The sequence below is a fragment of the Protopterus annectens genome, chromosome 6.part0 (assembly GCF_019279795.1).
Source record: "Protopterus annectens isolate FY-2018-M chromosome 6.part0, PAN1.0, whole genome shotgun sequence".
In the NCBI taxonomy this organism is placed as follows: Eukaryota; Metazoa; Chordata; order Ceratodontiformes; family Protopteridae; genus Protopterus; species Protopterus annectens.
The window spans coordinates 842,268,731-842,296,464 of record NC_056737.1 but is presented as its reverse complement, the minus strand read 5'-3'; the positions used below and the strand labels follow the sequence as shown (position 1 = coordinate 842,296,464).

General features: G+C 45.2%; 1 protein-coding gene across 1 annotated transcript in view; it reads left to right on the top strand.

Annotated features, from left to right (window-relative positions):
* The window catches only part of EIF5 (eukaryotic translation initiation factor 5), a 587,707-nt gene that overhangs the window by 214,719 nt on the left and 345,254 nt on the right, over positions 1 to 27,734 (top strand). The window contains exon 7 of the mRNA XM_044074522.1: positions 3,935 to 4,096. Coding sequence (XP_043930457.1) covers positions 3,935 to 4,096 — 162 coding nt within the window. The remainder of the gene's footprint in view (positions 1 to 3,934; positions 4,097 to 27,734) is intronic.

Below are 27,734 nucleotides of genomic sequence, written 5' to 3'. Positions count from 1 at the left end.
TCCATTGTCAACTCATCCATGCGGCTCATTTCGTATGCAGCAGAGGGAGCAAGTAGGGCAGCAAGCTCAGGAGTTGCCCTTAGAAGGCAAGCCTGGCTGCGCCTGTGTCACTTTGCGGAGGCCTTAAAGTCTTCCTTCACTGACGCCCCCATTGATGGTTTTTGTTTGGGACCAAAGGCCCAGCGGGGGGGGGGGGGGGTTCAAGAAATCAGAGGTTTTTCTGCCGCTCAAGGAGAGTCCCCCTCCAGAGGCAGAGGAAGGGGGGCGGTTATTCAGGGAGACTCACGCCACCCTAGAGGCAGAGGGGACCCCTGCAATTCGGGAGACCGCAATACCTTTCGCGGCTCTCCCTACTCTCGTTCCTGAGGGAGTGCCCAGCTGTGCTTATCCAGAGCCAGTCGGGGGTCTAATTTAGTTATATCCGGAAGCCTGGGAAAGCATCACCCAGGACCGATGGGTATTACAGATAATTTCCGGAGGTTATCTCATTCCGTTTACATCAGACCCTCCCCCCCCTTCAATCAGAAAAATCCCAGACGTTCACCCGGTCAAAGGGATCAAGCAGCCATGGAGGCTTCAAAGCTGCTAGGAAAAGGAGCCATCCAGCATGTCCCCTCAGACCAAATCGTATTAAGGACTTTTCATTTTGGTGCCGAAAAGAACAGGGGACCCGAGACTCGTATTAGATCTCGGCCAACTGAACAACTATGTACAGAAGTCCAAGTTCCGTATGGTCATGCTACAAACAATTCTCCCATTGTTGGGAGGAGGTATGGATGTGCTCAATCGACCTCAAGGATGCTTACTCCCATGTGAAAATGGACAGGGCATCCAGGAGTCACCTACGCTTCCGGCTGGGAGCCCGTCATTTCCAGTTTAGAGCCCTGCCCTTTTGTCTCACCACAGCCCACAGGGTGTTCAAGTGTATGGCGGTGGTGACATCTCTCGAGACGTCAGGAATTCCAAGTGTTTCCATATCAGACTGGCTCCTTACCGCCCCCACCAGGCATCATCTAGTCCAAACCAGGGATGCTACCATCACTCTGTCACCAGTTGGGGATAACACTAAATTGGGAAAAATCTGTTGCCCTGGCAGCGTGTCATCTTTATAGGCGCTGAATTAGACACCATTCGAATGCGAGCATTTTCACCGCAGGAGAGGATCAGAGTCTTACAACAGATGCACATCCCGATTCCCCTGAGGAAAGCAAAGGCACGATGGGTTCTCCAACTCCTGGGGACCATGGCAGCAACAGTTATGTTGGTCCCTCTAGCGTGATTGCACATGAGAATTCTCCAATGGCTTCTCTTTGTTCAGTGGTGTCTCCAAAAATTTCCACTCGTCCCATTTTGCTCAGACAGATGCAAGCAGGACCTCAGTTGGTGGCTTTGCACCAACAGTTTGGACGGGGGGAGGCCCTTAGTTCCACCCATCCCGGTTGCCATGGTGACCACTGGCACTTCCCAGATGGGGTGGTGGGGCATTATCTTGGCAGGGACAGTCCAGGGCACATGGTAAGAGCACGAGATACATCTGCATATAAACGTCCTAGAGATGAGAGCAGTGCTACATGCGTTGCAGGCACTTCAGGGCGTTCTACCTCTAGGGACGATTGCAATACACTCTGTCAACGTCAGTAGTGTGGTATCTAAAGCAAGGGGGAACCAGGTCTTGCCCCCTTTGCAGAGAGGCCATGCGAGTGTGGCAGTGGGCAGTAACTTCCCAACGGTTTCTGGTCGCAACGCACATTTCGAGGAAGTCCGTGATTGCAGACAGGCTAAGCAGAGCTATTCTGATGCCTTACGAGTGGTCCCTGAATCGCCTAGTTGCAGAGCGAATCTTCAGCATATGGGGGTCAGCCTTGCTGCGACCTTTTTGCCAGCCCCCTCAATGCAAAATGCAGCAGCTACTTCACGCTGATCCCCCCCCCCCCCACAGGGGGAGTCACCCAGGGATGCTCTGGTTCACGATTGGCCCCCCGGTCTGCTTTATGCTTTCCCTCCATTTCCTTTGCTGTCAAAGGTGATTCAGAAAGCGTAATCCTTGGGAAGCAGAATCATTCTGATTGCTCCACACTGGCCTCGCCAAGTCTGGTTCCCTTTTCAACCATACATTGTGGACACTCCTTGGATTCTGGCCCTCAACCAGACTTACTGACATGTCGGGACAGTTCCACCCCTCCCTGATGACCCTCCGGTTGACAGCCTGGCTACTCCACTTCCATCATTAGACTTCATAAATTCTCACCAGAAGTGGTTCATATATTATCTTCCTCATAAGCCATCTACTAGGAAGTTTTATTCTGGCAAATGGAAGAGGTTTTCTATTTGGGTGCATATCCGAGGAATTGATCCTTGCACAGCTCCAATTGCTTCAGTCTTTGGAGTTTTTGTCTATGCTTTTCCATCAGGGTTCTGCAGCTGCCATCAAAGTTCAATTGGCAGCGATCTCTAATTTTCATGTTGCTAATGAGCCTAGTCTTATGGCTCGTAGGCTCTGCAAGGCTTTCCTGAAGGGTACTCTGTTGCTCTGTCCCCCGGTCTCCGAACCGATCATGCCCTAGGATCTTAATTTTGTTCTACAAGCCCTTACTTTACCACCTTTCGAGCTTGCAGCTACCTGTGAATTGAAATTCTTGACCTGGAAAGCAGCCTTAACAACAATCACTTCAGCAAGGCGAGTTTCAGAAATTCAAGCCCTCTCCATCAAACCCTCCATACTTAATCTTCCATAAGGACAGGGTTTCTCTTAGACCAAACCCTTTGTTCCTTCCAAAAGTGGCTTCTGTGTCCAAATCAGTCCATTGAGTTGCCTGTGTTCTTTCCTCACTTTTCGAACAAGGCAGAATTTAGATTTCACAGTTGGATGTACACAGGCAATTACGCTTCCATCTGCACTGGACAAAAGTTATCCGGAAGTCTGAAACTTTTTCTCCTTTTTGGAAAACAAAATGGGGTCCCCGGTCTCAAAGATCACCCTATATCCAGATGGATATCTAGTTGCATCTCTAGTCTACCACGCAGGAGGAAAAGATATGCCTTTTCCGGTCAAGGCTCACTCTACTCGGGCTGTTTCTACATCTACAGCCTATCTAGCCAGATTGTCAGTGGATGATATATGCACTGCAGCTACTTGGGCTTCACACATTTGTAATTTCTCATTCCAAATTGGACGTGGTTTTTGGCTCCACAGTTCTCAGGAGTATTTTCCTATGAGCCACCCAGGATGTAGGTGCTAGGGACGCTGTCCCACGGGTAAGAATGTAGGTGCGATAGGACTACATAATATCAAGAAGTTATGTACTCACCATAACATTCGATGTATGCAGTACATCTCGCCTCACATTCTTACCTACCACCTTCCCCCTTCTGGAGGATTTGGAGGTTAGGTTGTCCATCTGCAGAGTCCCCTTACTTGGCTTATTCTTTTATCTGGATGTTGTGTATGCATAGGGTATGAATGAGTACTGCAGCAAACCAGATCTGGGGATATGGAGCAGTGCACCATGGGATACCTGCTTAGCCCACCCAATAGAAGACTTCCAGCTAGAAAAGTTTTTCAGTCAGAGCCGATATTCGGCTCCGAACCACTGGTAAGAATGTGAGGTGAGATGGACTACGAACGTTATAGTGAGTGCTAACTTCTTGATATTGCAGCTGTACACAAAGCACCTTGCTGGGGAGCTGTCACACCAAGGAGTATTGTGCCTTATGTAGATAGCACTCTTACTAATGTACTGCTTCATTTTATTTCTCTACATTTACAGTACTTTGCGTATTACATACTCAAGGTTTGTTTTGAGAAATGGACACTTGCATAAATTGCCTAAATGGATTAGAATGTGTGAAGTTTAAGATGCCTCATTTTAAAATGGTATTAAGATGCGTCTTTTGCTGTCAGTATTTTACTCTGTATGACTTTGCGTTTCAAAAGGATAGAGATGACGATGATGAAGACTGGGCTGAAGAAACAACAAAAGAGGCTCAAATTCGAAGAATGGAAGAAATTAGTGAACACGCAAAGAACTTGACCCTTAGCGAAGACATGGAGAAAACAGTGGAACACAGAGTTAATGTTCTCTTTGAATTTGTTAAGGTATGTTCTGTTCATTTTTTCCTTACATTTTTGGATACCTTTAACTATACAGTGCCCCAGTCGGTGTATTTTCATATTGAATGCTTCCTTGGTGATGCTGCCAATCTGTGGTGGATTTTGCTTCGAATGTCTGCTTCAGTTGCTGCTCATAATAGAAATTGGTTATACCTGAAGAATTTTTTCTAATGTGTACAGTATGATCAAAGTGTACCTGATCACTACGGAGTCGGAGTAACCCAGTAAGTGTGCACCTTCAAAGCTTCACTCCAGTGTAGGGCTGTCTTTCTGCACTCCTAGTTGAACTTGTTTCCATACCGCATTATTTTAGTGGAGTTGCTTTTTTCGTTAAAGGACCACTACGGGCAAATGATGAAAACATATTCTACACCTCCCAAAGCTGCCTTCAACAAAATAAGTACTCATTCCTAATTTTATTTTGTTTTTACTATTGTCTGCCCTCATGGGGGCAGACATGGTGATTCCTTTGGAAAGCTAAATCTGACCTATAATGCAGACTGTGAGGACAAATAGCCCTACCATTTGTTGTCAGACTAGACTTCCATTCACTTACAATGGAACTCCTGAAAAAAAATGCCAAGTTTGAGAGTCTGCAGCTCATGTGTTATTGACTGGTATGTGCGGAGTTTTACAAATGTTGTTCCTACTGATGTACTAGACATTCAATGAAAAACTTGCAAAAGTGTCAACAAATTACTGAGATATAAAAGACTTTTCACAAGGAGCAGTTTTGCAAGTTTCAGTTCCTGGCCAGGTTACTCCTCCCATCTCCCCTCCTTCTGTGGGCTACAGTCTCACATTTCCAGCTTTGCTAGATTCAACTATTTAGTCAGCTTTGCATGACAATAGAAATAAAAAAAATAGCCTGGTGTGCCACTAAAACTGTTCCCTTGTATGTCTCTTCACTTCTGAATAGCAATTCCCAAGAATAAAAAAAAAGCAAACTCATCAGTCCAGAGTTTAGGCTAGTCTATCCATTTTTTAAAATGTGCACAGTAAAATATTCAACTTGTAATGCATTTTGGCTGCTGACATGGTTATCTTTACATAGTTATTCTCTTATAGTATAACCTGAACTTATGGTATTTAATGATAAATTTTACAATTCAGTTCCTTAACAATGACCTCCCAAGCCTCTGATGTGACCTAGTACTTTCTTACTATTGCTTTATGTAGTTTGTCCTAGTTGTATATTTGTAGTGTGTTTCTCATCCTCTCAGCACGACTCATGGAGAAGCATATACTTGTATAGAAAGAGTACCAGCAGCTGTAGCAGTGATACCACACTCCAAAACAATGCACTCAAACATAGTACTGACAAACACAAGGGAATGTATATGTCTGAATCAAGCAGTGATGAAATTGCTAGGGACTTCACTGAGCAAAATTTTACTCTTAATTTCTCCATTTCATATTGCATAACATTCGCACCACACTTACAAAGGCACATCTCCACCTTCCACAAACACAGCAACCCACACAACTGCTACCGTTTCTCCCTTCAGTTATTGCAAGCAATGAACAACACTATGTAATAAGGATACCAACCAGACAAGTCTGCATAGCGCACTTGGTCTACCTGCATCATTGCAGCTCGGGCCCCCCCCCCCAGCAACTGCAACATTGCCAGATAAAACCACTGCTATGGTCCGGTTTCTCCCTACCGTTATTGCAAGCCAAGAATAACACTTTTTAATAAGGATACCTACCAGACAAGTCTGCATAGCACACTTGGTCTACCTGCATCATCGCAGCTCTTCAGCAACTGCAACATTGCCAGATAAAACCACTGCTATGGTCCGGTTTCCCCCTACCATTACTACAAGCCAAGAATAATCCTTATTAATAAGGATACCTACCAGACAAGTGTGCATAGCACACTTGGTCTACCTGCATCATCGCAGCTACCCCTCCCAGTAACTGCAACATTGCCAGATAAAACCACTGCTATGGTCCGGTTTCCCCCTACCATTATTACAAGCCAAGAATAACACTTTTTAATAAGGAAACCTACCAGACAAGTCTGCATAGCACACTTGGTCTACCTGCATCATCGCAGCTCGGTCGTCCGTCCCCCCCCCCCCAGCAACTGCATCATTGCCAGATAAAACCACGGCTATGGTCCGGTTTCTCCCTACAGTTATTGCAAGCCAAGAATAACACTTTTTAATAAGGATATCTACCAGACAACTCTGCATAGCGCATCATCGCAGCTTGGGCCCCCCAGCAACTGCAACATTGCCAGATAAAACCACTGCTATGGTCCGGTTTCTCCCTACCGTTATTGCAAGCAAAGAATAACACTTTTTAATAAGGATACCTACCAAGACAAGTCTGCATAGGTAGCTGGATATTTACAGTTCTTATTAGCAGATGTGGTCCTTAACAGTTATGTTTTAAACATTGTGACTGGCTATTTACATTTCCTTTTACAGCACATTTGTTACTTTTACTAATTATTTTTTAAACATCGTTTTGGCCGGCATGCACACCTGCAAGGCCCACCCAGGCAACTATAGCTTTGTCTATTGCCACTGGGTGTCATAACTTAACAATATACTTGCTGTATCTTGTCCCAAATAGATCTGCCTCCACACTGAATACTTGTAAAGTAAGGCAAGTACCATTTACTTGGTGTATTTTGTCCCCCAGATAGATTTACCTTCCTTTGTATTACTTGCACACCAAGGCCTTAAAGTAGTGTTTCTGCAACTAACTGCTTACACTCCTAATTTCCTGCTTCGTCCTCTTCCTTGCTTACACTTATATTACAGCTCCAAGGCTTCCACTTCTTATGCTGATTACTTTCCGTTGCAGTCTTCTGTGAGGGGGCGGGACAGATCTCTACCGGCTTTTTTCTGGTTATACCTTCCCCCATTTTGTATCTCCCTCCTCTAACTTCCTCCTCCCCCATGCACATTAACTAGTCTATATTAGTGGGTCTCCTTGAGCGGCGCCCTTTTGAAAGTTATCTTTTGGCCTGCTTGTGGTGAGGAAGCTTCCTCAGATCTTTTTCAGTGTGACTGCATCAGTATAAGTAAATTAAACTAGTACAATACAGCCAAACAGACACATTTTGGTGTAAACAGAAACAAGTGGAATGATGCATTTGGTGTACAAAGAAAAGAAACAAGCAAGCCCATTGATATGATTGGAGTTAGTGTTAGCCCCGCTGCGCTCGGGCTCGCTCCGCTCCCCTCCTTGCTTCCTATTCCCACCCACCCCCACTAGTGCTACATTTCAACTGAACTTAGCCACACCCATCATGCTAACCACCAATCACTGAATCTGCCCCACCCCTGTACCCATTTCCTTCTCTTCCACTATTCCATATCCTGTAAAGCAGTCTTCCATCTAACTACCTTACAGTCACAAACACCTCTCATCCACCACACCCACCCCATCCTAAGCAGATCTCTCACTCATGACCAAACAATGCCCAAACTACCCGAACCCACATACATACACCTCTTACTATTGCTCCTAGGTGTACCCACACTCCCACTGCTAACTTCTATCACCAACCACCAAAAACAACTTAATTTTATCCATATCCCAAGAAAAACTACTTCCACTGACATTATTACAACACACCCTTTTACTCTACTAGTCCCACATCACTACCAAACCTTCTTTATTCACCACTATGCACACAGATTACTGCTATCTCACTACCAGTCTCAAACAACTATAAAGAACTTTAAGACCCTAAACAAACTACTCAAACTCTATTTTTACCTCAGAACCTAACTCATTAGCTGCGGTGATATACACCCAAACCCAGGCCCAGAAAATCTAGGAGCCCCAACCCGAATGGTGCCCTACTCCACCGAGACAAATCCACGCTCCTCATTTTAAATTTAAATGTTAAGTATACTAAAAGTCCACGACCTTCATGCACTACTCTCCTTTTATCAACCTGAGATAGTCATGCTAACAGAGACTTGGCTTAAACCAGGCAACCACAACAATGAAATCACTCCAGGTTACAATATAATTCGTAGTGATAGAATAGGTAAAAAAAAAGGGGGGGGTGTTGCTGTAGTGTAAATCTCACATCATCCTTGAGAAAGTAGACATAACCCTAGACCTCATAAAGTTGAACACACTCTAACAAAACTAAACCTTAATGATAATAAACGCATCAACATCATAGGGTGCTACATCCCTCCAGCCAACAATATCCCCATTACAGAAAAACTCCTAGAATGGATATCTAACTCCCTCCCCCAGGAAAGCATAGTATTAGGAGACCTTAATAGTGACTGGCAAAACTGTTCCATTCATAAGCCACTCTCCCATATTAACCTACATGGCCTAACTCAACTCATCACTTCTTCCCCCCCCCCCCACAAGAACAGACAAGAGAACCAAACATCAATCCACTCTAGATTAGATACTCTTATCCCACCCATCACTGATATCCCTAGCAGGGTGTCTACCAGACACCAAGTAGTTACCAATCCACATTCTTACTCTGATCAAAATCATCACAACTAACCCAAATATCTACATGCTTAATTAGAAACAAAAAACACTTTTTAACTGCTTCAACTTTGTAAACGACCTAAAATGTGCAACTGGGCCCTCCTTAAAAACCTACCTCTTGATGAAGCTGTACTATATTTCAATACTACCTTCTGAAACACCCATAATCATCATGCCCCCTCCAGAACAACATTATTTAAATATGCCCCCTGGTTAGCCCCAGACACAAAATCCCTCCTCAAAAAAAGAAACGGCCTGGACCAACTACCTAAACAGTAAACCCCAGTTGAACAAACAAATTTATGTTGAACTACATAAAGCCAAAAAACTCGCCAAAACAGACAAAACATTTTGCTACCAAAAGTTACAGGATAAGCACAGGAACAACCCACAAAAATTCTGGGCAGCAATTGACTATTCTACAACCAGGTAAAACTACCCCAACCTCAAAAATAGATAACCAAGAAGACATCCCCACACAATTTAGTAAATACTTTACGGAAACCATCCAGACCCTTACAACCAACCCTATGACAACATCCCCATCCCTGCAAATCCACCCCAACTAACAATTGCCTCAAGTTCAGCTTCCACCCAGAACCAACCAAATCCATTGACAAACTACTCCGCAAGCTCAAACCAACATCTCTAGCTACAGGTAAATTACCCGCTGAATACCTCCACCTGGCTGCAGAAGCCATATCATATCCTGTCTCCATCCTAATTAACAGGTCCATCTCCGAATGCATAGTACCCAAGCTATGGAAAATATCACATCATCCCACTACATAAAGGGGGAACCTCCTTGGAACTCAGTAACTACCACCCTATAGCCATACTACCCCCTTTATCTAAAATTTTAGAGAGGGTAATACACAAGCAATTAATGAAATCTTCTAGAAAATAATCTAAAACCAACACAACAACATGGCTTTAGACCCTTCCATAGCACCTCCACCACACTAAGAATTCACCAACATTGTCAATACTCACAAACAATGGACTCCTTGTATCTGCCACCTTCCTTGACTTGTCCAAAGCATTCAGTATGGTTAACCACAATAAACTCCTTCTTTCACTAGCACCTCTAAACCTTGCCACCCCTGCCATCTCCTGGTTCAAAAACTACCTAGAGGGAAGGAAACAAGCTGTTATGTGGAAAAACCAACTCTCCCCCTCCCTACCAGTCTCCCTAGGAGTACTCCAAGGCTCCATCCTGAAGTCAACTCCTCGTTGGTCAGATCCAACCATAAGCTAATCACCCTAGATATCCACATCCCGCCCTCACTCTTCATTAAGGAAACCACAGTAAAACATTTCTCCAATGCCAACTTCATGCTTCTTAAGACAGAAGTGGCGAACTTCATGACACCCATGGAGATGGACAATACAGTTATGACTGCTGAATCCTACACAAATGCACTCTACAGGCACTTATACGAGATGTCTGGTAGACATCCTGCTAGGGATATCAGTGATGGGTGGGATGCGAGTATCCAATCTAGAGTGGATTGATGTTTGGTTCTCTTGTCTGTTCTTGTGGGGAGAAGTGATGAGTTGGGTTAGGCCATGTAGGTTAATATGGGAGAGTGGCTTATGACTGGAACAGTTTTGCCAGTCAGTATTAAGGTTTCCTAATACTATGCTTTCCTGGGGGAGGGAGTTGGATATCCATTCTAGGAGTTTTTCTGTAATGGGGATATTGTTGCCTGGAGGGGATGTAGCACCCTATGATGTTGCGTTTATTAAGTTTTTTAGTTTAGTTTGAGTTCAACTTTATGAGGTTTAGGTTTGTTATGTCTACTTTCTCAGGGATGATGTGAGATTTGTACACTACAGCAACACCCCCCCCCCCTTTTTTGCCTATTCTATCACTACAAATTATATTGTAACCTGGTGGAGTGATTTCATTGTTGTGATTGCCTGGTTTAAGCCAAGTCTCTGTTAGTATGACTATCTTAGGTTGATAAAAGGAGAGTAGTGCATGACTGTCGTGGGCTTTTAGTATACCTAACATTTAAATTTAAAATTAGGAGCGTGGATTTGTCTCGGTGGAGTAGGGCATCATTCAGGTTGAGGGTTGGGGCTCTAGATTTTCAGGGCCTGGGTTTGGGTGTATATCACTGCAGCTAATGAGTTAGGTTCTGAGGTAAAAATAGAGATTGAGTAGTTTGCTTAGGGTCTTAAAGTTCTTTATAGTTTGAGACTGGTAGTGTGATGGCTATGATCTGTGTGCATAGTGGTGAATAAAGAAGGTTTGGTAGTGATGTGGGATTAGTTGAGTAAAAGGGTGTGTTGTAGTTATGTCAGTGGAAGTAGTTTTTCTTGGTATATGGATAAAATTAAGTTGTTTTTGGTGGTTGGTGATAGAAGTTAGCAGTGGGAGTGTGAATACACCTAGGAGCAATAGTAAGAGGTGTATGTATGTGGGTTTGGGTAGTTTGGGCATGGTTTGGTCATGAGTGAGAGATCTGCTTGGGGTGGGTGTGGTGGATGATGAGAGGTGGTGTTTGCGATTGTAAGGTAGTTAGATGGAAGACTGTGCTTTACAGGATGTGGAATAGTGGAAGAGAAGGAAATGGGTACAGGGGTGGGGCAGATTCAGTGATTGGTGGTTAGCATGATGGGCATGGCTAAGTTCAGTTGACATGTAGCACTAGTGGGGGTGGGTGAGAATAGGAAGCAGGTTAGGGGAGCGGAGTGAGCCCTAGCGCAGCGGGGCTAACACTAACTCCAATTATATCAATGGGCTTACTTGTTTCTTTTCTTTGTACACCAAATGTATCATTCCACTTGTTTCTGTTTACACCAAATGTGTCTGTTTGGCTGTATTGTACTAGTTAAATTTACTTATATTGATGCAGTCACACTGAAAAAGGTCTGGGGAAGCTGCCTCACTGCAAGCAGGCCAAAAGATAACTTTCAAAAGGGCGCCGCTCAAGGAGACCCACTAATATAGACTAGTTAATGTGCATGGGGGAGGAGGGAGTTAGAGGAGGGAGATACAAAATGGGGGAAGGTATAACCAGAAAAAGCCGGTAGAGATCTGGCCCGCCCCCTCACAGAAAACAGCATAGAAAAGTAATCAGCATAAGAAGTGGAAGCCTTGGAGCTGTAATGTAAGTGTAAGCAAGGAAGAGGTCGAAGCAGGAAATTAGGAATGTAAGCAGTTAGTTGCAGAAACACTACTTTAAGGCCTTGGTGTGCAAGTAATACAAAGGAAGGTAAATCTATCTGGGGACAAAATACACCAAGTAAATAGTACTTGCCTTACTTTACAAGTATTCAGTGTGGAGGCAGATCTATTTGGGACAAGATACAGCAAGTATATTAAGTTATGCCACCCAGTGGCAATAGACAAAGCTATAGATGTCCTTCATGGATGCATCTGCAGTCATAACTGGGTTGTCCTGTCGTCAGGCAGCCCTTCGGTCGGCCGGATTCCAAAGTCCGGGTCCGGCTTCGGCTGATGTCGCACTTCACCCGACGTCATCTCTGCTGGTGTTCGGGTATAAAGGCATCAGCCGACGCCATTTTCCTCAGTCTTTCTTGCCGCGTGGCACCCGAAGCAGAAGCTGTTCGCAAGTGCCGGTCGGTCAGATCCAGAGATTACTACTACCGAATACTACTTCGAAGACTTCTAAAAGCTAAGTACCCCGTTGGGGACCCTTTCTTGCCTCAGCCGATGTCAGAAAAAGTCAACTGTTTAACTTGTGGGAAACAAATACCTCATAAAGATTTCCACTCTTACTGTTTGCCTTGTTTAGGCCCAGACCACGACGTAGCAGCCTGTTCGGCCTGTGCCTCATTCAACCGACGAACGCTTAGGCGTCGGTCGGAGTTTGCTGAACAGTTTTTCGGCTCAGATTTTGCGTACATTATGCCGTCGGATCCTCCGACTACCCAAATTGTTAAACGCAAAGAAAAAGACCGACACTCGTGGTCCACGGTTTTTGCCAAAACCATGGTTAAGCAAACCGCGAGTGTCTCGGTTTTGGCCGAAACCGAGAACTGATCAATGTACAGCTGAATCAATGACTACTACTGAGGTTCCTGCTACCTTACTTGAATCGGCCTCAGAAATTTTACCTACAACAGTGGTTACTAGTGACTTATCAGACACCATCCCTTTGGATGTCTCTACCCCAGCACGTGGTGCTGCTAGGCCTCCTGCAGCCATGTCTATTAAGGCCTTTGCCAGGGCTAAAGCAGCCAAATCTACTAAATCAGTGCCTGTTAAACCCCCCTCAACCAGGCCCACTTCTAGTTCACAAATGCTTACTCTGGCAGAAGATTTAATATCTTTAATTAGGGGATCTCAATCTCACCCAGACAGGGCCTCAGCCCCCAGAAAAGAGACCTAGAGCAGAGCCCCCCGAGCCTGTGTCCTCTGATTCTGCGGATGACTCAGATATTACAGACCAGCCAGAGGCTCCTTTCTCCAATTATGAAGACTCAGATGCTGAAGAATCCATTCCAGCTGCTTCTCCACCAGAAGAATTCTCCTTTGGGGAAACCTTACATGCCATGCGAGAACAATTCCAATTGCACCAGATTCCTTACCTCCAGCCCCTGCCAAACCAGATAGATTTTACAGGGTACCAGACACTCATCATCACCTATACAAGGCCCCACTTGCAGACCCCAAAACTATATCCCAGGGGCCTAAGGCAGTAGCCTCTACCACAGCAAAAAACCCTATTCCTTCTGAAAGGGAAGCCAGGTCTTTAGACAGATGGGGCAAAAAAGTTTACACCTCAGCTACTCTCTCAGCTAGAGCTTTAAACTGTCAGTTTCACATGATACAATTCCAAGAGTTTATGCTTGATCAGTTAACTAAAAAGCTATCCTCTGATGACTCTATAGATAAGAAATATGTATTAGAAATGGTAAATAACATCCAACAGGTTAGTAACCATTCCTTAAAATGTGGCTATGATGCACTGGAGGCTTCATTTAGATCAGCCATGACTGGCACAGTGATAAGAAGACATGCATGGCTGAAGGAACAGGTCTTACCGGATCATGTTAAAGCTAAGTTATTAGATGCTCCTATGGATAAGGCCAGTTTGTTTGGTACACCTGCCCAGCAGGTAATGAAGAAAATGGAAGAAAAGGCAAAATCTGTACAAACTGTTAAAGATTTCTTGCAGGTTCAGCCCCCAAGGTTTAGCAGGAACTGGCCTGCCAAAAATTGGTCCTTTCCTGACTCCACTAGATCCCAAAGGGGCAGGAATAGACGTTCCAGAGGCAGAAATCAATCCAGAGGGGGTGCCTACAGAGGACGACAGTGGCAAGGTAATAAGAGGCACAGGCACAGCCACTACCACTACAACAGCACAATCACAGTGACTTGATTCTAACTCCGCGTACCAGGGAACAAATAGCAGCACCATTAGGCGGAAAATTAACCTTATTTTCCAAGAACTGGCACTATATCACAAAAGACAAGTGGATTTTGCAAACCATAGACCAAGGTTACCGGCTCCACTTCCACACTTTACCAGTCAAAAGAGGAATGCCAAACCTGCCTCCAAATCAAAAAACAGAAGCTCTACAGCAGATAATGCAATTAACAAAGATGAGAGCTGTGGAAAGAGTACCAAGAACAGAACAAGGCAAAGGATTCTACTCCAGACTATTCCTAGTTCCAAGAAAGGAAAAAAGTTGGAGACCTATTCTCGACCTGTCCACCTTAAATACATACATCATTGTCCCAAAATTCAAAATGCTGACCCTACAGCAACTTCTTCCCATGCTGGGCAAGGAGTGTTGGCTGGTAACTCTAGATCTCAAGGAGGCATACCTGCACGTCCCCATTCGACCAATTTGCAGAAGATACCTCAGATTTCTTGCAGGATCAGAGCACTATCAATTCTCAGCATTGCCCTTTGGCTTATCTACTGCCCAGAGTATTCACAAAATGCCTGGCATCAGTAATCGCCCACTGCAGACTACAGGGAATCCAAATTTATCCATACCTGGACGACTGCCTGCTACAAGGGGACAACAAAAGCAAGCTGACAACAGATTTACAAAGGGTCATTTACTTGCTACAAGCACTGGGATACACAGTCAATTTACAAAAGTCAAGGCTGATACCATCCCAAACAAGGACATTCTTGGGCGCGGAATTGGACACAGTAAAGCAAATGGCATTCCTAACTGCAGAAAAACAAAAAGATCTCCCTCTTTACTTCTTGGCACTAACAAGACAGAACAAGCTAACAGCAAGAAAAGTTCTGCAGGCCTTGGGCTTCATGGCATCATGCATAATCTTGGTTCCACATGCCAGACTACATATGAGAACTACAGTGGTACCTAAAGAATTTATGGTCACAACACAGGCACAGCCTAGAAGCAGAAATCCCACTAATCCCATGCCTAAAACAGGAGTTCCTATGGTGGGCTCAAGCATGCCAGTCAAACCCAGGCCTACCCTTTCACAACTATCAAGCAAGCCAAACCATCACAACGGACGCCTCAGACCTAGGATGGGGGGCTCACATGCTGGACAAATGCATTACAAGGATTGTGGGCCTTGGGACCAGCTTCACCTGCACATCAACCTAAAAGAAATGCTGGCAGTAAAACTGGCAATCCAAAAATTCAGACCATTTCTCAAAGAAGGCCATTTGATAAGGACAGACAACACCACAGTCATGTGGTACATCAACAAACAGGGAGGCACTCATTCATACCCCCTATGCAGAATGACTTTGGACCTTTGGAACCTGGCACTCAGCTACAACATCCAGTTACAGGCAATATTTGTACTGGGAAAGGAGAATACTCTAGCAGACATGTTAAGCAGAACCACCTCGGATGCTCACGAATGGATGCTACACCCGGACATCTTCAAGACCATCTCAAAGAAATGGGGAATGCCACAGATCTATTCGCTTCCCCTCTCAATCACCAGCTCAAAAAATTCTGCACAAGGACATTCCACCCACTTGCATGGAAAGTGGATTCGCTCTCCTTCAGCTGGAAAGGTCTGACAGCATATGCATTCCCACCTCTTCCCTTGATACACAAGGTATTACTAAAAATCAAGGAGGAACGTCCAAGGATAACCCTGATAGCTCCAAACTGGCCAAGACAACACTGGTACCCATTGCTGAGGAGCATGTCTCGGGACAAAATGTGGTCAATACCCCTGATGCCTTTGATGTTAACTCAGAACTACAGCATCATGCATCCAAACCTAAAAACGTTGCAACTGACTGCATGGAACATCACATAGCAGCAACAAATCCAGAACTTTCCCAAAGGGTTAAAGACATTATCATTGAAGCCCGCAGACCTTCAACAAGAAGGAACTATGCAGGAAAATGGAAAAGGTTTGTCATTTGGAGTGCTGAAAGAGGAAAAGATGTGTCGAATATAGATATTGCTAACATTCTGGAGTATTTGGCAGAGCTTCTACATACAGGCCTGTCCTATTCCTCCAAGATACATGCATCAGCTATTTCAGCAGAATACAGCTTTGATCCACCTGTCTTTTCACATCCTTTACTCAGGCAGTTCCTCAGAGGGATCAAGAATGTAAAACCTCCTAGGAAACCACCATTGCCAGCTTGGGATTTGAACTTTGTGCTAGAAAAGTTGACACTCTCACCTTTTGAACCAGCAGCAACAGCAGACCAGCATCTATCGTGGAAAACTGCTTTCCTACTGGCAATAACCTCAGCAAGGAGGGTTTCTGAACTTCAGGCCCTAATGGCAGTACAACCCTTCCTAATCTTTCACCAAGATAGTGTCCATGAGGACTAATCCTACATTTATGCCTAAGGTGGTATCCAGAGTGTCTTTAAACCAGGCAATCCACCTACCTACCTTCTTCCCCAACCCGCAAAACAGAGGGGAAAGAATGCTGCATACCTTGGATGTACATAGACAGCTACGCTACTACCTGGACAGAACAAAAAGTAACAGAAAAACTGACCAGCTTTTTGTAGCCTATGCAACAGGAAAGGAAGGAAAAGCTATTTCCAAACGGACAATCTCCAAATGGATAGGAAATTGCATACGATTCTGTTACTCCTTCCATGGAAAACCAATTCCACAGAACATAAGGCCTCATTCTACAAGGGCAACAGCCACTACCACAGCCTTCTTACGAGGAGTGGCAACCAAGGACATTATTGAGGCGGCTACTTGGACCTCCGTGCATACATTTGCCAAGCATTATAATTTCCCTCTGTATTCCAGATCCCGAGCAGGGTTTGCCACTGCTGTACTGCAAGGGATCCTAACCACACCATAATCTATTCTTCCTCCTCCCCTAGTTGGCTATGGTATTCTACCCAGTTGTTATGACTGCAGATGCATCCATGAAGGACATAGTACAGTTTTCTACCTACCATAAATGTAGATGTCCGAACCGGATAGCATCTGCAGTCAGGATTACCCTCCCTCCTTCCCCTCTGTGGTACTCCTAGGGTATTTACCCTCCTAATAGTTAGCTGGTGGGGGGAAGTCTCTTATGGTGTATTTGTTTGTATATATGTACATACATGCTTATTTTTTGTTTGCCTTCTATCTTTTTGGAAACATTGGCATTTACCCAAAATTTAGCCTTCCAAGAGGGCAACTGGCATCTGGGGCAAGAAACACTGAGGAAAATGGCGTCGGCTGATGCCTTTATACCCGAAGACCAGCAGAGATGACGTCGGGTGAAGTGCGACATCAGCCGAACCCGGACTTTGGAATCCGGCCGACCGAAGGGCTGCCTGGCGACAGGACAACCCAGTTGTTATGACTGCAGATGCTATCCAGTTCGGACATCTACATTTATGGTAGGTACAAAACTGTACTTTGCCTGGAGGGGGGCCTTGCAGGTGTGCATGCCGGCCAAAACAATGTTTAAAAAATAACTAGTTAAAGTAACAAATGTGCTGTAAAAGGAAATGTAAATAACCAGTCACAATGGTTAAAACATAACTGTTTAAGGACCACATCTGCTAATAACAAGAACTGTAAATATCCAGTCACCTATGCAGAATTGTCTGGTAGGTATCCTTATTAAAAAGTGATTTTCTTCGTGGTTCACTGTTAGTCATTACTGTAGGGTTCTTCCTGCTGGCAGCAGCCCTAGATCGGCCATAGTCCCAAAGCCGGGTCCGATGGCTGAAGTCACTCCTGCCCTGACGTCAGTGTGCCAGGGGTATAAAGACCTCAGCCGACACCATTTTCCCCAGTCTTTCTTGCTGTGCGGTGCCCGTTGCAAAGCAGTTCACAAGTGCAGGTCGGCCGACTCCTGTTTGTTTTTGGTGGCTTTTGAATTGAAGACTTCTTCTTTTGAGCCAAGTACCCCATTGGGGAAACCTTTTTCTTGCTCCAGTCCGATGTCAGAAAAAGTTAATAACTGTATTTTTTGTGGGAAGCAAATACCTCATAAGGATTTTCACTCTTACTGTATATCTTGCTTAGGTCCTGACCACGATGTAGCTAATTGTAGGTTTTGTGCTAAGTTTAATCAACGCACTATTAGGCATAGGTACGATTTTGCCTTCCATTATTTTGGAAAAAGATTTTATTACAATATGTCGCCGGATTCTTATCCGGCTACTGCAGTGTATGAGGCGCAAGGATAAAGACAGGCCTCAGAGGTCCAAAGTGGACGACTTTATTCAACCAGAGCCAGTTGCAGGTTTGGCTGTCGTCAATGAGGTGCTTTCGCAGCCCCTGTTGTCCGCCACTTTTGAACCGGTTGCTTGTACCAACTCCCTTGAGGAGCCGATGGGGCCTTCAGACTTTTCAGGGATTGGACCTCCGGATATTGCTCCCTCAGATGGGTCCAGAGCCGCTGTGCAGGCACCAGCTTCTGAGGGAGTTTTTAGGCCTACACAGCTTCATGCACAGATGACTCCAGTTTTGCAGTCAAGGACAAAGGCAAAGACTAAGGCTCCGGCAAAGACAAATCAGCATGCACAGGCACCTTCTGTTCAGGGCCCTAGACCTCAGACAGATGCTTAGAATGGCTGAAGACCTATTAACTATGATCAGGGGTTCTCATCCCCCTCCTGACAAGGGACCTAGGCTAGCGCCAGATTATGATTCCTCAGATCAAGTTTCGATTTCTTCTGCTTCTTCTGAGCAAAATTATTCCTTCCCTCCTTATGAGGATTCTGATGCTGAAGAATCCCTTCCTTCAGCCTCTCCTGAGGATTATTCATTTGGGGAAACCTTGCATGACATGAGAGCATTTTCACTGGGAAGGGCAGGAATATTGAGTCTAAGAAAAGGCTTAGGGATTTTCTTCTCCCACAACATAGACCCCTGGCTATTCCCCCTGTATTGGGACATTGTGGATGATGTTTTTACAGAGGCATCTCTCTCCTGATGCTTTTCCTCCTCCTCCTGTCAAACCGGATAGGTATTATAGGGTTCCAGATTCCCACAAATATATTTTTAAGAATCCTTCAGCTGATCCAGAAACTATTTCTTAGGGCCCTAAGGGTGTTAAAGCAGCCTCTGCTAAGAATCCTATTCCCTCTGACCGAGAGTCCAGAGCCTTGGAAAGATGGGGCAAAAAAGTTTATACTTCTGCTACATTGTCTGTTAGAGCTTTGAATTGTCAATTTCATATGTTAAAATATCAGCAATACCTTTTGTCTGTTAAAGCAAAAGATGTCTGCTGTTACTGGTGGTGCAGACAGTAAGGAATTACAGGATTTATTGCATGCTACTGAGCTGGTGGGTAAACATACCCTGCACTGTGGTTTTGATTCTAGGGCTTCAACTGGCGCAGTTATTAGAAGGCACGCTTGGTTAAAGGAGCAAAGTTTGCCTGAGCAGGTTAAAGCAAAGCTTTTAGATGCCCCTTTGCAACACAATGTTTTGTTTGAGGCCAAAGCTGAGGAAGTATTGAAGAAAATGGAAGACAAAGCCAAATCTATGCAGACGATTAAAGATTTTCTACAGTTACAGCCCCCTAGATTTAGCAGGAATTGGCCAGCTAAACCTTGGTCCTTACCGAGCTCGGACAGACCTCAGAGGGGCAGATACAGGTGTTCCAGAGGTAGGGGTCAGGCACAGCCCCCTTTCAGAAATAAGCAGTGGAGTGCCCCCTCTACCAAGGGAGGGGAAGATAGGTCACAACCTTACAGGAAACGGTCATTATGACTCTCCCTTACTAGCTCCAGGGGCATCCCTCCTGGATGCGCCTTTGGGAGGAAAAATATCTTTTTTATCACAATTGGAGCTGCATAACCCAAGACAAATGGGTTCTGGACATAGTTTCAAGGGGTTACAGGATTTCCATACCTTGCCAAGATCAAACTGATGGCCAGATCTGCCAAAGCATCATTGGGCAGAGGCACAATGGCAAGTTTGGTCCCTCATGGATATGAGGGCCATAGGTTTGATACCAGATTCAGAAATGGGGCAAGGGTTTTATTCAAGACTTTTCCTGGTTCCCAGGAAGGAAAACGCATGGAGACCAATCCTGGACCTTTCCATATTTAACACCTTCCTAGAAATTCCAAAATTCAAGATGCTCACTCTGCAGCAGCTGCTGCCTATGCTGAGCAAGAACGCTTGGATGGTGACTTTGGGCTTGAAGGAGGCTTACCTGCATATTCCCATACGGCAAGAGTGCAGAAGGTACCTGAGATTCAAAGCGGGCTCGAGGCATTACCAGTTCTCTGTGCTGCCCTTTGGCTTATCTACTGCGTCCAGGGTCTTTACAAAGTGCCTGGCACCAGTAATGCACCAGTAATGGCGTTTTGCAGACAGAAGGGAATTCAAATATACCCTTATCTGGACGACTGTCTCATTCAAGCGGACGACAAGGAGACTTTACTTCAGCATCTAACATTTGTGCAGCATCTTCTCTTGTTCCTAGGGTTCACGGTGAACCTAAAGAAATCAAACCTGATGCCCACGCAGCAAATTACTTTCCTGGGTGCGCTTCTGAGCACTTCAACCCAGATGGCTTATTTGACACCAGACAAAAGTGCAACTAGCTTCTTTAAAAAATCTGGCTTTAATGAGTCAGCTGTCTGCAAGAAAAGTTCTGCAGGCTCTGGGTTACATGGCATCCTGCATTCTGTTAATACCATATGCAAGGCTGCATATGTAAAAGATACAGTGGTACCTCAAGAGTGTATGGTGTCAGCATTGCCACAGTCTGGAAACGGTGATCGCAATTTTGCTTAGTCTCCGGCAGGAGTTTCTTTAGTGGGCCGAGACCTGTCTCCAAAACAAGGGGAGGCCTTTCTGTCCCATTCCAGCCAATCAAGTCATAATGACTGATGCTTCGGATCATGCATGGGGGAGCCCACATGCAAGGGAAATGTCTTCAGGGTGATTTGGAGATGCTAGCTGTACAGAATGCCCTGACAGCCTTCAAAGATCTTATTCTACTGGGGCAATTACTGATAAAGATGGACAACACTACGGGGTGATGTGGTACATAAACAAGCAGGGAGGCTCTCATTCTTACCCCCTGTGCAGTTTGGCCATGGCTGTGGAACGCAGCACTAGCCAACAAGGTGGACTTACTAGCTCAATTCCTGCCAGGAAAGGACAACACTCTGGTGGACAGTCTAAGCAGAACTCTTTGGATCCACACGAATGGATGTTGGATGTTCGGATATTCAGGATGATAATGGAGGCGTGGGGGTGCCCGGACATAGATCTTTTTGCATCTCCCCAAAACCATCAACTTCAAACGTTGTGCATGAGGACCTACCACAAGCTAGCATGGAAAGTGGATGCAGTTTCATTCAGTTGGAAGCACCTCTCAGTATATGCTTTTCCTCCTTTGCCTCTTGTTCCTCGGGTACTTCTGAAAATCAAACAGGACAGACCACAAATGATTTTACTGGCTCCCAACTGGCCTCGGCAATTCTGGTATTCCTCCCTGATGAACCTGGCTCAGGGTCCACCCAGGATTTTGCCACAACTTCCACATCTACTGTCTCAACGAGATGGCCAGATCCTGCACAGCCATGTCAAAACTCTGAATCTAGCAGCCTGGCGGATCCAGGGTCTTTAAACGGTTCTACCCTTACCAAACAGGTACTGGATGTAATTCTTGAAGCTAGACGGCCCAGCACCAGGAAATCTTATGCAGGCAAATGGAAAAGATTTTGCTCCTGGACTCAGGCCCAGGGTTTTGATTCTGCAGTTCTAAACATTCCTCTGATTTTACAATACCTAACAGATGTTACACAAGGGCCTATCTTTTTCATCTATCAAAATTCATGCTTATGCAATTTCTGCACATTACAATACAGATCCCCCAATCTTTTCTCATCCGTTACTTAAGCAATATGAGAGGGGCGAAGAATATAAGGCCTCCTTTAAGAGCACCAGTTCCCACTTGATCTCAACTTTGTTTTGGAAAAGTTAACTATCTCCTTTTGAACCTGCAGCTTCCACAGATTTAAAGTTTTTGTCATGGAAAACTGCTTTTCTTTTAGCCATTACCTCTGCCAGAAGAGTTTTGGAATTGCAAGCTCTCATAGCTGTAGAACCCTTTATTATTTTTCATCAGGACAGGGTGTCCCTGAGGACTAATCCCACCTTTATGCCCAAGGTGGTTTCGAAAGTAGCCTTGAATGAGACTGCCTACCTTTTATCCTAATCCTCAAAGCGAAGAGGAAAGTTTTTTGCATTCTTTAGATATACACAGGCAGCTTCGTTTTTACCTGGACAGGACCAAGATTTTCAGGAAATCGGACCAATTTTTTGTGGCTTATGCTTCTACCTCACGGGGGAGAGCAATCACTAAGCAGACTATTTCTAAGTGGATTGCCCACTACATAAAGTTCTGTTACTCTCATCATGGTAAGCCTGTTCTGTTAATGTCAGAACACATTCTACCAGAGCTACTGCCACTTCGGCAGCTTTTCTCAGTGGAGTTCCTACCAAGGAGATCTTAGAAGCTGCAACTTGGAGTTCTGTGCATACTTTTTCTAAGCACTACAATCTCCCTCTCTATTCTAAATCTAGGGCAGGTTTTGCCTCTGCAGTCCTGCAGGGTTTTGTGGCAGCCCCTTCTGATGTCCTTCAAGGATGCATCTGCAGTCTTTACAAATGGGTTGTCCTGTCGTCAGGCAGCCCTTCGGTTGGCCGGATTCCAAAGTCTGGGTCTGGCTTCGGCTGGTGTCGTACTTCACCCGACGTCATTGCGGCAGTTATTCTGGTATAAAGGCATCAGCAGACGCCATTTTCCTCAGTCTTTCTTACCGCGTGGCGCCCGAAGCAGAAGCTGTTCGCAAGTGCCGGTCGGTCAGATCCAGAGATTACTACTACCGAATACTACTTCGAAGACTTCTATAAAGCGAAGTACCCCGTTGGGGACTCTTTCTTGCCTCAGCCGATGTCAGAGAAAGTTAATAACTGTTTATCTTGTGGGAAACATACCTCATAAAGATTTCCACTCCTATTGCATACATTGTTTAGGCCCAGACCACGACGTAGCAGCTTGTCTAGCCTGTGCTTCTTTTAACCGACGGACGCTTAGACGTCGCTCGGACTTTGCTGAACAGATTTTCGGCTCTGATTTTGCCTACATTATGCCGTCGGATCCTCAGACTACACAAATTACCAAAAAAACGCAAAGAAAAGGACCGACACTCGCGGTCCGCGGTTTTGTCCGAAACCGCGGTTAAGCAAACCACGAGTGTCTCTGTTTCGGCCGAAACCGAGCAAGCTGTTCTTTCTTCAGCCGATAACTTGCCTTCTACCGAGGCCTCTTCTAACCTGGTAGAAACGGCTTCTGAAATCCAACCTTCTGTTGCGGTTTCACAGGATTTGTCAGACACCATTCCCCTGGATATTTCTACTCCTGCACGTGGAGCTGCTAGGCCTCCTCCAGCTAGGTCTATTAAGGCCTTTGCCAGGGCTAAAGCAGCCAAAGCATCAAAACCTGTGCCTGCCAAGCCCCCCTCTCACAGGCCCAGCACCAGCTCCCATATGCTTTCTTTGGCTGAGGATCTCATCTCTTTAATTCGTGGAGCCCAGCCTCATCCAGACAGGGCCTCTCTCCCTCCTCCAGAAGAGGCCTAGAGCAGAGCCCCCTGAGCCAGTATCCACAGATGATTCCTCTGACTCAGAACATACAGACCCTCCTGAGGCTTCTTATTCTCCTTACGAAGACTCTGATGCTGAGGAGTCCATCCCTTCCGCCTCTCCTCCTGAGGAATTTTCCTTTGGGGAAACCTTGCATGCTATGAGGGAACAATTTCAGTGGCAGGGCCAAGATTTCTCAGACTCTAGAAAAAGGCTTAGGACCTTTCTACATTTGCCACAGCATAGGCCTTTAGCTATACCTCCAGTTCTTTCTGTTGATGCATTTAATGATGCTTGCACTGCTGATTCTTTACCTCCGGCTCCTGCTAAGCCCGATAGGTACTACAGGGTCCTGGACACTCATCACCACTTATATAAGGCTCCGGCTCCTGCTAAGCCCGATAGGTACTACAGGGTCCTGGACACTCATCACCACTTATATAAGGCTCCTTTTGCAGATCCAGAGACTATCTCCCAGGGTCCTAAAGCTGTAGCAGCTACTTCTTCTAAAAACCCCCTCCCCTCTGAAAGGGAATCCAGGTCCTTGGAGAGATGGGGTAAAAAAGTTTACACCTCTGCTACTTTGTCAGCTAGAGCTTTGAACTGGCAATTTCATATGATTCAATATCAAGAGTTTATGCTTGACCAGTTGACTAAAAAGCTGTCCTCTGAAGAATCTTTAGATAAAAAGTATGTTCAAGAAATGGTACATAACATACAGCAGGTTAGTAACCATTCTTTAAAATGTGGCTATGATGCACTGGAGGCTTCCTTTAGATCAGCCATGACTGGCACAGTTATCAGGAGGCATGCATGGTTGAAAGAACAGGCATTACCAGACCATGTCAAATCTAAGCTTTTGGATGCACCTATGGACAAGGTCAATTTATTTGGTTCCCCTGCACAGCAGGTACTAAAGATGGAAGAGAAAGCAAAATCTGTGCAAACAGTGAAGGATTTCTTACAAGTTCAACCTCCAAGGTTTAGCAGGAACTGGCCCTCCAAGAATTGGTCCTTTCCGGACTCCTCTAAGGCACAAAGAGGCAGGAATAGGCGCTCTAGAGGCAGAAACCAATCCAGGGGTGCCTACAGGGTCGCCAGTGGCAGGGTAACAACCAACGAGGCACGGATACAGCCACTCCCACTACAACAACTCAATCAGTGACTTGGTGGTGGCACCGCCTACCAGGGAACAACTAGAAGCACCCTTAGGCGGAAAGCTAACCTTATTTTCAAAAAACTGGCACTGCATTACAAGAGAAAAATGGATTTTGCAAACTATAGACAAAGGTTACAGGTTCCATTTCCATACTCTACCAGGAAAGAGAGGAATGCCAAACCTACCACCTACTCAAAGGACAGAAGCTCTAAAACAAATATCTCAATTACTAAGAATGAGAGCTGTGGAAAAGGTACCACCTATGGAGGAAGGGAAGGGATTTTACTCCAGACTCTTCCTGGTACCAAGAAAAGAAAACAAATGGAGGCCTATTCTAGACCTGTCCGCTTTAAACACATTCCTCATTGTTCCAAAATTCAAAATGCTGACCCTACAGCAGCTTCTTCCCATGCTGGGCAAGGAGTCTTGGCTGGTAACTTTAGATCTCAAGGAGGCGTACCTGCACGTCCCCATAAGACCAATTTGCAGAAGATACCTCAGATTTCTTGCAGGATCAGAGCATTATCAATTCTCAGCATTGCCCTTTGGCTTATCTACTGCGCCCAGAGTGTTCACGAAATGCCTGGCATCAGTAATCGCTCATTGCAGACTTCAGGGGATTCAAATCTATCCCTACCTGGACGACTGCCTGATACAAGCGGACAACAAAAACAAACTAACAGAAGACTTACAAAGAGTCATCTACCTGCTGCAAGCCCTGGGATATACAGTCAATACAAAAAAGTCAAGGCTGATTCCATCCCAAAGAATGACCTTTCTGGGTGCAGAACTGGACACATCAAAACAAATGGCATTTCTAACTGCAGAAAAGAGAGCAACTTCCTCTCTACTTCTTGGCATTAACAAAGCAGAACCATCTAACTGCAAGAGAAAAGTGCTACAAGCTCTAGGCTTCATGGCATCCTGCATAATTCTGGTCCCTCATGCCAGGCTGCATACGAGAGCTACAGTGGTACCTAAAGAATTTGTGGTCCCAGCACAAGCACAGCCTAGAAACCAAAATTCCAATGATCCCATGCCTGAAGCAAGAGTTCCTATGGTGGGCTCAGGCCTGCCAATCAAACACAGGATTGCCCTTCTGCAAAAGTCAACCAAGACAAACCATCACGACAGATGCCTCAGACCTCGGTTGGGGGGCACACATGATGGACAAGTGCATTCAAGGCCTATGGACTCAAGACCAGCTGCATCTGCACATAAATCTAAAAGAAATGATGGCAGTAAAATTGGCAATCCAGGCATTCGGACCTTTTCTCCAAGAAGGCCAGTTGATAAGGACAGACAACACCACAGTTATGTGGTACATCAACAAACAGGGAGGCACACACTCATACCCTCTATGCCGGCTGGCACTGGACCTATGGGATGTGGCTCTGAGCTACAACATTCAGTTACAGGCAATTTATGTACCAGGGAAGGAAAACATTCTAGCAGACATATTAAGCAGAACTACAACAGATGCCCACGAATGGATGCTGCATCCGGACATCTTCAAAACCATCACAAGAAAACCATCACAAGAAAATGGGGATTACCACAAATAGACTTGTTTGCAGCCCCATTCAATCACCAGTTGAAGAAATTCTGCACAAGGACTTACCACCCACTTGCTTGGAAAGTGGACTCCCTAACAGCATACGCATTCCCACCACTTCCTTTGATGCACAAGGTGCTTCTGAAGATCAGAGGAACGTCCGAGGATCATTGATAGCCCCAGACTGGCCAAGACAACATTGGTATCCACTGCTGAGGAGCATGTCCCGGGAACAAATATGGACACTGCCCCTGATCCCATTACTGCTAACACAGAACAACTACAACATCCTGCATCCAAACTTAAAAACTCTGCAGCTAACTGCCTGGAACATTACATAACAGCAATTAACCCAAATTTATCCCAAAGGGTTAAAGACATAATCCTGGAGGCTCGTAGACCCTCAAAGAATTATGCAGCAAAATGGAAAAGATATCTCATCTGGAGTACTGCAAAGGGGCAAGATGTGACACTGGTGAACATAGCCAACATCCTGGAGTACTTGGCGGAGCTCTTCCACACAGGCCTGTCCTATTCTTCCATCAAGATACATGCATCAGCTATTTCAGCAGAATACAGCTTGGATCCTCCTGTCTTCTCACATCCTCTGCTCAGACAGTTTCTGAGAGGAATTAAAAATGTAAAACCTCCCAGGAAACCTCCATTGCCAGCATGGGACTTGAACTTTGTGCTAGAAAAACTGACTCTTCCTCCTTTCGAACCAGCAGCAACAGCAGAATTACAATACTTATCCTGGAAGACTGCTTTCCTGCTGGCAATAACTTCAGCAAGAAGGGTCTCTGAACTACAGGCATTAATGGCAGTACAACCCTTCCTGATCTTCCATCAAGATAGTGTCCATGAGAACAAATCCTACATTTATGCCTAAGGTGGTATCCAGAGTCTCTTTAAATCAGGCTATCCACCTTCCTACATTCTTCCCCAACCCACAGAACAGGGGAGAAAGGCTCTTACATACCTTGGATGTACACTTACGCTACTACCTGGACAGGACAAAAAACAATAGAAAAACTGACCAGCTTCTGGTTGCATATGCAACAGGAAAGGAAGGAAAACCAATTTCTAAACGGACAATCTCCAAATGGATAGGAAATTGCATTAGATTTTGTTACTCCTACCATGGAAAAAACTCCAGAGAACATCAGGCCTCACTCCACAAGGGCTACAGCCACTACCACAGCTTTCTTACGAGGAGTGGCTACCAAGGACATTATAGAGGCTACTACTTGGACCTCCGTGCATACATTTGCCAAGCATTATAACTTGCCTCTACTCTAGATCCCGTGCTGGTTTTGCCACTGCTGTTTTGCAAGGGATCCTAACTACACCATAATCTCTTCTCATTTCCTCCTCCCCTAGTTTAGCTATGG